The sequence below is a fragment of the Pezoporus wallicus genome, unplaced genomic scaffold (genome assembly GCF_028554395.1).
Source record: "Pezoporus wallicus isolate ANWC-B61680 ecotype Strahan unplaced genomic scaffold, APGP_CSIRO_Pwel_v1 contig_3812, whole genome shotgun sequence".
Lineage (NCBI taxonomy): Eukaryota > Metazoa > Chordata > Aves > Psittaciformes > Psittacidae > Pezoporus > Pezoporus wallicus.
Genome location: NW_026639618.1, coordinates 1,717,384 through 1,730,536, shown reverse-complemented (window position 1 = coordinate 1,730,536; position 13,153 = coordinate 1,717,384). Strand labels below are relative to the sequence as shown.

Genomic DNA, 13,153 nt, shown 5'->3' with positions numbered 1-13,153 from the left:
ACAAAGATACTTAAGCGCTCTTGCACCCCAGCTCAGTGGAAAAGCTGAATCTAGAGGAAAATATCCACTTTTCCACAACTTAAAAGACTGCTGAGATCTGCCAAGTTAAAAAATCCTGTAAGAAACAGTCAGTAGAGCACCTAAAATGGAAAAATAACAACGTCTGTCCTAAAAAGCTAGGGAAGGAACAAAATTAATGCAATACACAGTGTATTTTTTCCACTTCAAGAACACAAACCCAAGTCCTTTCCATGTATACAGAGAAGAGAATTTGTTGCCCTGCAGAAGCTAATAGACGTCAGCCAAGCTCTGTGCCCAAGCAGATCCCTTCCAGCATGTGTGTGCAGTCTGAAAGGAACTTGCAGGGTACCGTGAATGCTGCCTCCCTTCCAACGGCAAGCAGCCAACAGACAGCTTGCCTGAGCATGCTTATGGTACACAGGAGTCCCCAAGAGCCACAGTAAGTGACTGACATCTGGGGGCAAGCCTTGCCTTTTACTAGAGGGTACTCTGTGAATCCTATCTTGAGAAAAGCCTGAAGGCACTTTTCAAAACACAGCCTTGATATATCCAGTTTTGGATGGGCAGATGGAAAGTCTTTGTCTCTCCATCTGTAAGCTCAAGGCTTAGCAGATCACATCTGTGATCAATCGCTACTTCTGTGCACTCTACTCTGCCTACCATGTCAAACATTTCATAACCTCTTGTTTCAGGGGGAATGCTGCTGGCTGTTTAAAATGTTAAGCAGATCAATTAAGGCTATATTAAAGCATATTTGGCAAGTACTTGAGTTTCATGCAATAACAATTGCTCTATTCTAAAAAAGTGATCCAGTAAAAATAGCATCTTCTTACTCATGTGCCCTGTTCTGTGTGCATCACAGTCATATGCTAGCTTTTGCTATTTGGAGACAAAAAGCAGGCATGAGAGACACCCATCCAACCTCTAACAACACTTAGAACACTTTCATGTGTCAAATACTGGCAAACACACAAGTTCCATCTTATGTATTCATGCCACAGACTTAGCTGCACAATGCTAAGGTAGGTCCATACAATACACCTGCTACTCCTATCATAAAATGCTGTGCTGATGAAAAAGACAGACAGTAGTCGCTACAGCTGGAACATTAACAAACTCTGGTTGGACCTTATAAAAAGGATCTATCTTTTCAGTTATCTCACATCTGCATGAAGGTCATGAAGATTTAACAGGTATTTCCAGGAAAGAAGATCCTACAAGACCTTTGGACAGCACCTCTCACTGGGCCTGTTCCTTCCATCTCTGGCCAGTTCTTTGTCAGAAGGAAATAAAACCTCCAACCACATCAAATTTTGCAGTCAGTGCTTTCAGTCAGACTTCTATTCATTTCTGGATGCTACATTTCAATACCAAGTAGTTAAACAATACCCCAGGGGCTTCTTGCTTGCCGTCATTCACAACCTGCTTTAATGTCTCCTCATCAGGGAGGAGACCTTCACATTGAGAACACCAAGACCTTATTCCATATTGAGACAGCTGTTCACATTGACCGAACAATCAAGAAGGATCCACACAGCAAAGCCCTTCCTGCATTTCCAGCTTGTACTTCATTAGTAACTGAATATCCTTTGAAAACACAGGATTATTTCAAAGACTATGACCTGAGCAATTAGATCCACTTCTACAACACTAAAAACCAAGATTAAAAACAGCTAGTAAAGATGACCCTCATTTGTACCATGAATTTTAAGATTATTTTGACTCTTTTATCTGGCAGAATGTTTACCCAGGGTAATAAGTTTCTGTAACTCTCATGGATGGTCCATCTGCCTCACCAATCTAGTTTTGAGAAACTGTCTGGCTTTGCCTATAGGAATGTACGGAGAAGTAAATGCTACCTCCAGCTAATGTAAATCAGCACAGTTAGACAACCCATCTCTTTTCGACCTCTTCTAAAATCTGCCCATCTAATGGCCACCAAATCAGGAGCATTTACACAGAGCAAAGAAGCCACCAAATCAGTCAGGGCATTTTCTACTTCAGTACAGATAACATGAACTTATCAGAAACCTTTAAGGCTGAAGTCCCACTTAGCTGAAGTGATATTGGTGTCTAGCTATCTGCTTCTCTTGGTCAGAATCAAAAATCAGCATGAAGTTACTACAAACAGGCTGTGCCAAAAGCCAGGCCAGCCCTGAACTGTGGGGTGCTTTGTAAACTGCTGCTACTAATGAGCTGTACCCACAGGTTTGAGTTCAAAGCTCAGACACAGAGAGCAAAGCTTGGCAGACATCACCCCACACTGCTTTACCTTCAGGACCTTCCAGAGGGTAGCTTGTCTTTCTGGCCTCTCTTTATCACAACCATTAATCACCTACTGGATTAATCAATTTAACAAACAATAAACTTCTTACAACTTCTTACAACATATACATTTCATAATCCAGAGTTTGTTCAAGCAGTGGGACATGCCCTCTAGCCAGGAGGTATCTTGAAGGGCAAGAGAAGAGACAGCTCTACAGCAAGGAATTGAACAATGAACCAGGGCAAGATGGGCAGGGAGAGCAGAGCAAAGGGGAGACAGGTGTAGGAAGAAGACAGAGGCAGAAGGGGATAATGTGTTCAGAGGAGGGGAGCTTGTTTTAATTTCCAACTATAAATTACAGGGCTTTTGGCTTTTTATCCCTTTAGAATTAACATCAGCAAGACAATAATTTATAGTAGCTGCATTCCTGCTGCAGCTATCCCTGAGCAACTGGGTAGTCATCCCATGGTACCAAGCCAATTACTACCACAAGCCATTCACTTTCTCCAGAAACAATGAAAAAGCATCCAAAAAGAAAGACAAACAGAAAGAGAAAAAAAGTGAGACAACCTACTACATTCCACATACACACACATAAACACACCTTAGCTGTCAGAGGTAGCTAATGGTAGGCACTCTTGTATAGCACCAGAAATATATATCAAGAAATCAGAATGAGTAACTTAGTTTCATCTGGAATCAAACTAAACTCATAATTTGAAGGCCATGCAAATCTTAAGTGTATAGAGAGAATAAAGACTCCTTAGTTTATGGAACAGAAATCCTAAGCCCAGAAAACAAAATCCTCTTCTTAATGTGGGTTAAGTTTGCCTTTTAAAACCTTCATCCCACAGGGACACAAACATACGTACTTAAGTTTACTCAGGTAAGAAATTCACTTGTTCATTTTTGACAATTTTCCTACTGAAAACTGCTTATTTTATGTATGGCAATATCCACTGCCATCTCTTATCTCATAGACCTTAGAAATGCTGTAAACATAAAAGACAGTTTTTCTGTTACACCTGCTTTTCAGGAGACAGACTGCACATTATCACTATGCTAGATAGACCCTGGAGCCTCAGCAATGCAAGTTCTGCCTTTGTAATAGCAACAGTTTCATGATGAAAAGCAGGCACAATGACTGGACAGCCAAATTATTTCTGGAGCATTTTCTCATTCCATTTTAATAAAGGTACAGTTGGGACAAGCAGCTCCTGAATTCACACAAGCAAGAGAGAGGCTCATTGAAAAATGGGCCAGTTCAGTGAGAAAGGCAAGTCTACCACAAATCCTGTACAGGTACAGATGAAGAGGAGAATACTGGCAAAGAATGGGACTAGTGAGCTACACCATTAGCTCAGAGCAAAAATCAGTACGTAACATGCATCACAACATCATAATTTGAACAATGGATTACATTACAAAATACTTGGTAATTTGTTTTGCAAACTGATTTCATTCCCTATTAGTAAGAAGCCTCGTGTGAGTATCTACACAGCTTCTCTTGAAAAGTGAAGCAACTCTTCTGGACTTCAGTTTGATTGCAAGTCTGTGCATCTCCCAGACAGGTGCTGTAAGAGATACAAAGTATGAAAACAGAATAATCAATGGCTATATAGAGAGGAAGAAACCTAAAACAATGCTCTCTGAAGGGAAAGTATCCACCATACATCACAATCGTCAGTCACCAACCAACTTATGCAAACTCTAGACTAGGTACCACTGTTACCCTCTGAGGATTTCACAGCGAACATAGAGAGGAAATAGGTAGAAAAGATAAAGAACATATGTGGGTAAGAAACAAGGCTTCATTAGCTCTACTGTTCCTGGAAGGAGCTTGTCTTGCAATCACTGCTTAGGAGATTAGCTAGTCATGCTCCACTGCAAACTGTATTTCTAAGAATGCCTCAAGTCCTAATAGCAAACTGTTCAATTCTATAATCAGCCAGCACTCCATCAGAAACCTCTTCTAAACACTAGTGAGCCTATCCAGCATACAAAGAACAGCTCAGACACACCCAGGTTAAGTCTTTATTATGGCATCAGAGGTGTGCTGTCCCAAACATGCATCACAGATCTCTGCCTTTGTCCTACTCATGAAAGCTGATGTCTGCTGAACACGTGGCACAGAAATGGCTGCAATTCAACTGTGGATCCAGGCTTGATTTCTTGCCCCATGAATGATGCACAAAGCCATCAAAATGCAAAGGGAAATATACTTATTCATTCTCACTAGCATAACTAGTTTGCAATCTGGCAGTTGACTTCTGTGTTCAGTCCTGGCTTTCTCTGAAGTGCCTAGGAGTTACCTCCTTTATCATTGTTTGAGGCTACCCCTTCCCTTACACATTTAACTGAAGAGCCTGTAAATGACTTCTTTTCCTCCCCCAGTAAAATTCTTCACCTCCTACTGCTTACTCATACCACTGTATCCTACTCACAGTAATACCCCAGCGGATTTTGTGTAGTGAGAAACCATTAGCTGAGAGCATGCAGAGCAAAATCCAGGAGAAAGCTTCTATTTACACACATTACAATTATTCTTTATGTTTCTGAAACAGCATTATTAAAAGTCTCTTTCTTGCTTTTACTAGGTTATTTGCAGAGAAGCAAATCAACTCAACTAAAATACCCAGGGGATGGGAAGAAGAAAGTGGGGAGAGAAAGACATAAAAACAGGGCAAAGAAGAGTAAATGAGTAGGGGGATGGAGAGAAGTAATGATCTGAATGTTCAGCTGAGAAGCTTGAGCTACCAAGGTTCTACTTTATGTAGCTACAGATAGGACTGCATTAAAGACAAGCTACAATCCACACCAAATGTCGTCCTCATACCCTTTTCCTGCTCAACCCATACTCCCTGCAAGCGTATTTGATCCTGTAATTGAATGCAGAGTTCACTTCAGCCTGAGTTGAGTACCCCTGCCCACCTGCTTGCTTCATCCAAGAGCAGCACATACTAGGGTGAATTCTTGCTGTTCCAAGTAACAAACCTGTTCTTTAATGCCAAGTTTAGTTCATGCTGCACAGAGAACATGCGGCTACTGACAGCAACTCCCTCATCATTCTCTTTGTAGTCCTTGTGCCACAGGATGCTTCTGGAAAGACAAGGGGAAGGAAGGTACAACCTCCCCAGGGCAGAAGCCAATAAGAGCAAGATCTGTATATCTAATTTGCTACAGACTCTCCTGAAGGTCTCGGATCATATCTCACCCCATTCATGCACATCTATATGCAGTTTCCAACCCCAACCACTGTGGGGAACTGGTATTTTCTACAGCTGCAGCCTAACGTGGGGCTCTTCCTTCCCCCTCCCCAATCCCATTGACGTAACATAGCAGACAGTTCCTCTTTCAGAACTGCGTCAGTTGTTATACACTTGAAAAGAGAGCTACCCATCTTATACATTACATCACTGTCTGTTAATGTTTTTATAGCTCACTGCCCAATTCCCCATCTCCTCTATATGTTTCTGGGTTACTGTTAATGTTTTTATAGCTCACTGCCCAATTCCCCACCTCCTCTATATGTTTCTGGGTTATCCTGGCCAGATTCTCCTCTCAGTTACCTGATGTAAATCAAGCTCTTGTGTTGAGTCCAGTTGTTCTGGATGCACACAAGATGAGCTAGACTTTGTCATAAAATTGATCAGGCTGAGTCAGACTAGAAGTCTAGCCCTTTATGCCACTGCTGAAGAAAACAGTGTGAGAGCAGGGTGTACAGGTTAGGAATGACCCAGGTTGAAAGCTGAACCTGGGGAACTGTGTGCTTCATGAAAAACTATTTCCTTTATTCTAAGCACAAACCCCTACAACTTCATTGTTCTGTCTTGTGACCTTGTTCCCTTCTCACCCCAAATCATCCAGTCAATGTCTAAGGTAATCTCTTCCCCAAGCTAAAGAATCAGAATCTTTGTAACCTGCCCTCAGAGAAAATACCACCCCTCTGACCAGCCAACTGCCCTCTTCTGTATTCTTTTCAGTCCTGTCCATTTTTGGGGGTGTGGCACATGAACCTGCAGCAAACATTCAACATACAAGAGCAATATGCAATGATACAGAAACAAAGACCTTTACTGCCTATTCTGAGCTCTTCCTCACAGTTCCTGAAAAACTATTTGCTATTTTGACAACCACAAACCAGTTCCAGAAAACTTCAAAATTGCTCCTTTTTCTAGCCCTTTTCTCCACCTTTGTCTTTGGCACCTTCCATAACTACTCCCTCCACGTTCTCTACATGCTTTCAGCAAATAATTGTGGACTGAGTTGTTCAACTGTTAATCTGCAAAGGTAAATGGCTGTATCCATTCAAAGATAACAGCTTCCATGAGTAATAACTCATAATAGGATTGCTCAGTCCCAACCTTTGAGTATCTCTTGTGCACAGAAAGAGGAGTCCTTGCCTCAGAGATCATACAGTTTGGACAAAAGGCAAACACCAGAGATGTGACAGGGCACAAGAGGGTGAAGCTATCTCAGCCAGGACAGCAGAGAAAGTTGGCACCAGAACCAGACACAGTATCCTTAACAAACCCAGAGGAGTATTGAAAAGTAGCTCTACAACAGCTCTACTACTTGTGCAAACTGCCTGAATACCATGCTTTACTCTGAGCTTCTCACTGCTGCTCTCCCACCACAACCCTTGTGACACAGCAACACTGGGAAGCTCTAAGCAGTAGTTGAAAGCAGAGAAGCACACACTGCCACCAAGCCATATGCACATTGCAGAGGGGTGGGAGGGTGCTGCTATATCAAGAAGGGAAGGCATCTTCTGAAGTTGTGCTGTTGCCGAGCAAGAAAGAAGGGTATAGATGTTACAGCCCAACAAGAAGGCTGCCCCATGAATGTGGATGGGACAAGATCTATGCTGATGCATTTTTGCAGTAAATGGTCACTAAATAACATACAGAACTGGTAAAAAGACCAAAGGCTGGAGTTCAGGTCTTAATCCTGTTCTGTGTGCACCTCTACCACCGGTCTTATCCATCTCCTCTGCTATGACCCAAGGTCACATTTCAAGTGGAGAGTAGATGTATGTCTCAAGCCCTGCTTCCAACTGGCAGCTCTCACCAAGCCACATGTGCAAGTCCCTCAAGCTAAGAAGTAGTTGGAAACTACTGAACAAAACAAGGACTGCTGGAAGCACACACTATTTTTGAATGACAGGGCTTGTTACTTTTATGCTTCATAGGCAATTAAGTGTGCTGAAAACCCATCTGTTAGATCCCATTCCCTGGAAACCTGGATGTGGAGACATCTAGCCTGAACCTGGAGTGGGTGTAGGAATAGTACAAAGTTGAATAACCGATTACCTGTCAAAAGAATTGTGCTTTTGGGCACACTCTGGAACAGCATGATGGGTATCTACACTGAAACCAGCTTCACAGCCATCCTGTGGATGGTCCTGAACTCACTGTAACATTACTGGCAGAGTTGGCACAGCTCGTCTATAAGCTCACCGTCTCTCAAGTCTCCAAGAAAACACATGGCAGCACTCAATATCCGTTGGGGTGGGCTAGGCACTGAAGGCTTTCCACCCAAGTATTTTATGTTGCCAAAATTCAGAGGATCATTTTGATAGAAGTTGGTTACAAACTGCAAATAACTCCAGTCTTGCAACAGTTAACCTTTACACCACACTACTTCCTTTAAGTGTCTAGTTCCCTTGGGGATTACCAAGGGGTCAAGCTAGAGCCACTGCCATTTGCTGTCAGCAAGGCTCTGCTTCTTAGTGAAACAGAATCATAGAATCAGCTGGGTTGGAAAAGACCTTTAAGATCATCAAGTTCAACCTTTATCCCATATTCTCCTGTAGACAGATCCAGGGTCTCAATAGCATGAGCCCACTACAGAAGAGCCATAGGATGGTAGACGTTTATGTAACCTTTCAGGAGGAGACCAGCAACAAACCTATCTATGTGCTTCCCAAAGCCAACACAGAGCAGGAAAGGTGTTAGACCAAGCTTCATTAAACACTTAGTATGAAAGAACTCCATGATATAATTAGCACTTTTTTGCTCAAAGGAATCTCAAAGACACTACAGGTCAGAGCTGCAGGGGATCCAGCAGAACTGCGTGGGATTACCTGCACACATGCATTATCTGGTGGATGCCATCAGTCTCAAACTTTCCTGTGCAATAAACACTGCAGGGGAAGAAATCACCATTTCTCTCTTCCCCTTTACCTCTGCTGCACAAGAGCAAAAGGAAAAAAAAAAAAGAAAAAGAGAATTTGAGAACAGCGTTGCAGAGATCAAAAGCCTTTTTCTACTGGCTCTGACCTAGTTCTTTCATTCTTACTAGAGGGAAAAAAACACCACTTAAAGGAACATTGTCAAAACTGTTAGGTCTAAAAATAGACTTACCTTGGCAGTGCTCCCATCTAGATGGGCTCATATTAAGGAGTGCAAACTCGCTTTCCCCATACACACACCAATCCTTCATCATCAATCAAAAACACTGGTACTACACAGCCCAAAGGACCTCTCAGTCCACATAACCTCTTTTGGGACACTCAGGTATGTAATATATATAATTGGCAAAGAACTGTAGTATCCTCCAAATTCCTATTCCATATTTGCAACTCCATCACTGTCAGCTATCCGAGTAAAAACATTTTGGATCATTTGCCTGAAGTAAGTTGCTGGACATTCGCTGCCATAAGTAACTCCAGCACTCTATGCTAAGACAGCATTAAAATAATGAGATTTGAGGAAGATTTCAACTGTTCCTTGGATAAAATGAAACCAGAATTTCTCAAAAATCCTCCACAAACTTGAAGTTACAAAACATTTCCACTTGAGCCACACCAGAGCATGTCTGGGAAGAGAAACAAAGAGTCTGGGTTCATGGCTGAGACTGACAAAGGGGCAGTTTCCACAGAACAACAGCCATGCTAGAGGGGCAGCGGACTTTGGCTCCAGCCAGGAGCTCCCATGCTCCAGGATCCGCGGTTCGTTTGTGCCCCAGGGACCTCTCCACTCCCTGCCAGTTGCATCCCACAGCCAGCCACTTGCAAGTTCAGACAAGAAGCCACTTGGCCCAGCTGCCCAAAAGCTTTGCTACACACTATGGCAAGGTCTGAAGATGCAGGAAACCCATACTAGCCAAGCTTCCAGCTGAGCCTGGAAGGCCAGACAACCACAGCATAAACCAGGTTTTCAGGACTTTCCTTATTTCCAAGCTTCCAGAGCTGATGTACAGCAGGTTATGCTCTCAAGATCCAAAGCAGCAAACTATGAAAACATTTTTCCAATAAAAACAAATGAATCAAAGAGGAAAAGGGAAAAAACAAACAAACAAAAAAAACCCTAGTGTGTTGTTCCTGAGTCCAGAACATTTTGAGTTCAGCAAATGGGCATTTCTCTACAAACCCATCAATTTAAAAGATTCGACAGCAGCTTTACTTTTGACTAGAGCAGGACCCACACACTGCAGTGGATCAGAGCCATGAGAGGCAAGCAACCTCTTGGCTTTCCAAACAGAAGCTGTAATGCCACATGTTACCTACTAAAAACCACAGTTCATGAAAAGAACACAGCTCACACCCAGGGCTCCAGAAGATGCATTGAGAAAATAGCATGCTTTTAGGAACAGGCACATAAAAAAGCATAGTTCCAAGAGAAAATGACAGCTATGGAAAGGTCTTAAACATGCAGGCACTACTTGAACACAAAGTAGTCACAGCCACATGGCTACTTGTACTGCAGAAGCAAGTAGTCATCTTGCTGTGCTAGTGTGAGTAAAAGAGACATATGCAAAGGCAAGAAAGTTGAGGGAGAAAAACCCAAAATGGGAGGAAAGCAGAACATACCGACAAGAAAGCCTGTTCTGAGAGATCATAAGAGGGATGCATCCTAGGGGAAGGAAATGGGAAGAACAAGTTAAAGAAAAAAATCCCATCTCAGGAGAAGGGAACAGCACTGCTTCCCAAAGCTTTAGCAGAGCTTTCCTTCATTAATATTTACAAAGTTTTTAGAGATTCTCAGATGGAAGGCACTGCAGATATGACAGGAGTTATTACAGACCTGAAAAGATCTAGCAAACAGACTGAGGAGGACTGCAAGTGAATAAAGGAGGACGACATTAGAGAGTGCACTGAAATAGGGGTTGCTACTGGCATATGAACCATCTGGTGCATGGCAGCCCCTTTCATTTACTTACTTACCCACTACCAGGCAAGCATGCCCAGTTCATTCTAAGTTTTTACCACTAAGAAAGCAATGTTTTTAACCAGGATCACAACCCTCCTTTATAGCATTACAGTTCTCAAAACCGCCATTCAGTAAAGTAGCCTGTGCACAAAAAATCTGTTGGATTCCTGGAGAAGCTTACAGCTGTGGGTAGACAACCTGGGATGCACACAGACATCTTTTGAGACATAGTGATTTTGTTTACCTTTATCTGAGTTTGCCCAGGAGCTGGTTTTCAATGACATTAAGCTGCCCACTGCCTTCAGTAAGCTCAAGTGTTTGCTGGACTATCACCTGTGCTGCTCACTTGTGTACTTGGCAAAAGACAGCTTCAGCATGAATTTCAGCAATAAGGCAAGTGGTCTCCAATGGAACCCTAGATCTCAACATATCTGAGAAACAAAGCTCACGAGTACCCAAAAAATACCCTGACATACCCCAAATTAAGCACAGGAGAGAGGTCAGATGGCTGGGTTTCACACTGTGGGTTTCTGAAACTTTCCCAAGGGCACAGAAGAAATCAAGATGGGACACAAACCCCAGGATCCTCAATGCCTTACTTTGAAGTGCTAGTGAATTTTGGACTTAGTGGGTGGCAGGAAAGTGGATTTCCCTTCTCCCTAGTCAAATCTCTCTTCCAACTTCCCAAAAGCCCCATGGAAAGGAAAGGGAACACGCGGCCCATGTCAGACTGCTGCAGGAGCCCATCCATGGAAGACCTCAGCAAAGCGCCCACTTTCCACCTCTCAGCAGGCACCACCTCAAACATCGAGCCCTTCCCCAGGAGCCGGGCACCTCACGAACACCTCGCGGCTCCCCAGGAGCTGAGCACCGCGGCCCTCGGGCTTCTGCGTCTCCTGTGGGGAAGGAGGGGCCAAGCACCCCCGGTGCTGCCAGGGCGGGGAGGGCTGCCGGGACTCCGCGGGTACCGCGGCCTCAGGGCACCCCAGGGCTGCGCAGCACCGGCGGGAGAGCGGCGGCCGGGCGGGAAGCGCCCGGCGGGCTGAGCGGGGCCGCTCCGGAGGAGGTGGCGCAGGTCCGGCAGAGGCGGCTCCGCCGGGCTCGCCGGGAAGTAGCCGGACCGCAGCCTCCGGTTGCCGCAGGGTGCGCGGGCAGCACCACCACACCCCCCCCCCCCCCCGGGGCCCGGCCCCGCGGCACCTGGCCCGGGGCAGCCGCGGCGCCAGGGCCGAGGGGCGCGGGAGACGGCCGAGCGCCCCGCGGGCGAGGCCGGTGTAGCGGGGGCAGAGCGGCCCCGCCACTGCCTCAGGCCCCGCCGACAGGCACAGCCCCCCCAGTTCTCCAGCCGAGCTGAGCCGAGCCGGGCCGGGCCAGCCCCGCCGCGGCGCAGGTGAGTGCCCGGGGGAGGAGACAGGGGAGGGACGGCGGGGACGCGGCGCCCTTACCTTCCACCGCCATCCTCCCGGCCTCGCATAGTGCGCCGGCCGCCGACCCGGCCCCGGCGGCGTTGCCCCGGCTGCCCCCCCGCCCGCGCGGGCTGCGCTCATCTGCAGCCGCGACGGTCAACCTGCAGCGCTCCCGCTGACAGCAGGGCGGGGCCGTGCGCCCGCCCGCGGCACCCTGGGAGATGTAGTCCCGGCCGCGTCACCCCACCCGGGCCCGCCATCCCCGGGGCTGCCGAGGGGAGGCACGCGCTGCCCCCGCCGCGCTCGGAGGTGGTCCCGGCGGCCCCGGGCGGCTCCGCCGTTACCTGCCGAGCGGGGAGAGCGGGACGGGGGAGGCAGCGGCTGGGCGGTGGGAGGCTGGCAGGGTGGTGACCACCCCGAAATGAGGGAGGAGGGGGCTGAGCGGGCACCCTGCCCGCAGAATCACAGCATCAGCCAGGTTGGAGAACACCTTTAAGGTCCTCAAGTCCATCCATTACCCCAGCACTGCCAAGACCACCACTTATCCATGTCACTGAGGGCCTCATCTACACAGTTTGTGAACACTTCAGGGACGGGGACTCCACCACTGCCCTGAGCAGCCTGCTCCAAACTCACCAAAGTTATGTCACTACTAAAAGCAAGAAGGCAACAGCAGAGGAACTGAGTGCACAGGGCAAGTGCAGATAAGGAGTGAAAACATTTTCATGTGTTCTTTTTGTTTGTTAGCAGTAGCTGTTGTGGTTAATAAGTGTTATTCATTACAGGTTATTTCTGCAAAACAAACTTCTGTGGGTTCAAATTAGAGTGCAAGAACATATGATGTGCAAATAAGTTCTCCGGAAACCCCGGAAACTTTGACATTCTTGGAATATCTAAAGTAATTCAAATAAAATTGGGTCTTCATTTATTTTATGAAGGAAAAACAGAGCCTTTACAGAATGGCCTTGAAGTACAGCTCTTTCCTGAAGCTTTCTTGTACCAGCTCTGCCCTGAAGACCTCGCTTGTCCTTTGCTCACATATGCATTTGAACTATTAGCCTTTGTGCTGTATATGAGTCAAGATACAAGCTTCCCTGAGCAGCAGCCTTGTCTTTCACAAGTTAGCTAAGTGGCAGGCATACTCACAGTGCATTATAAGTAATTGTGACGGAGGCGATATGCTGGTATTCCCAAATGCAGTACAATCACACACCTGATCCCATATGCTGGGAGAAATGGGCTGATATTCACATGTTTTCTGTCAAGATCTCAGTTTTCAAATACATGTAATACACACGTACAACTGC

At 45.8% G+C, this 13,153-nt stretch overlaps 1 protein-coding gene across 4 annotated transcripts in view; it reads right to left on the bottom strand.

Annotated features, from left to right (window-relative positions):
* SAMD12 (sterile alpha motif domain containing 12) overlaps positions 1 to 12,045 on the bottom strand; it is a 161,609-nt gene extending 149,564 nt beyond the window's left edge. For all 4 annotated transcript variants that reach the window (XM_057415217.1, XM_057415218.1, XM_057415220.1 and 1 more), the window contains exon 1: positions 11,886 to 12,045. In XM_057415217.1, coding sequence (XP_057271200.1) covers positions 11,886 to 11,898 — 13 coding nt within the window. In that variant the 5' untranslated portion in view covers positions 11,899 to 12,045. The remainder of the gene's footprint in view (positions 1 to 11,885) is intronic.
* Positions 12,046 to 13,153: the final 1,108 nt, after the last annotated feature.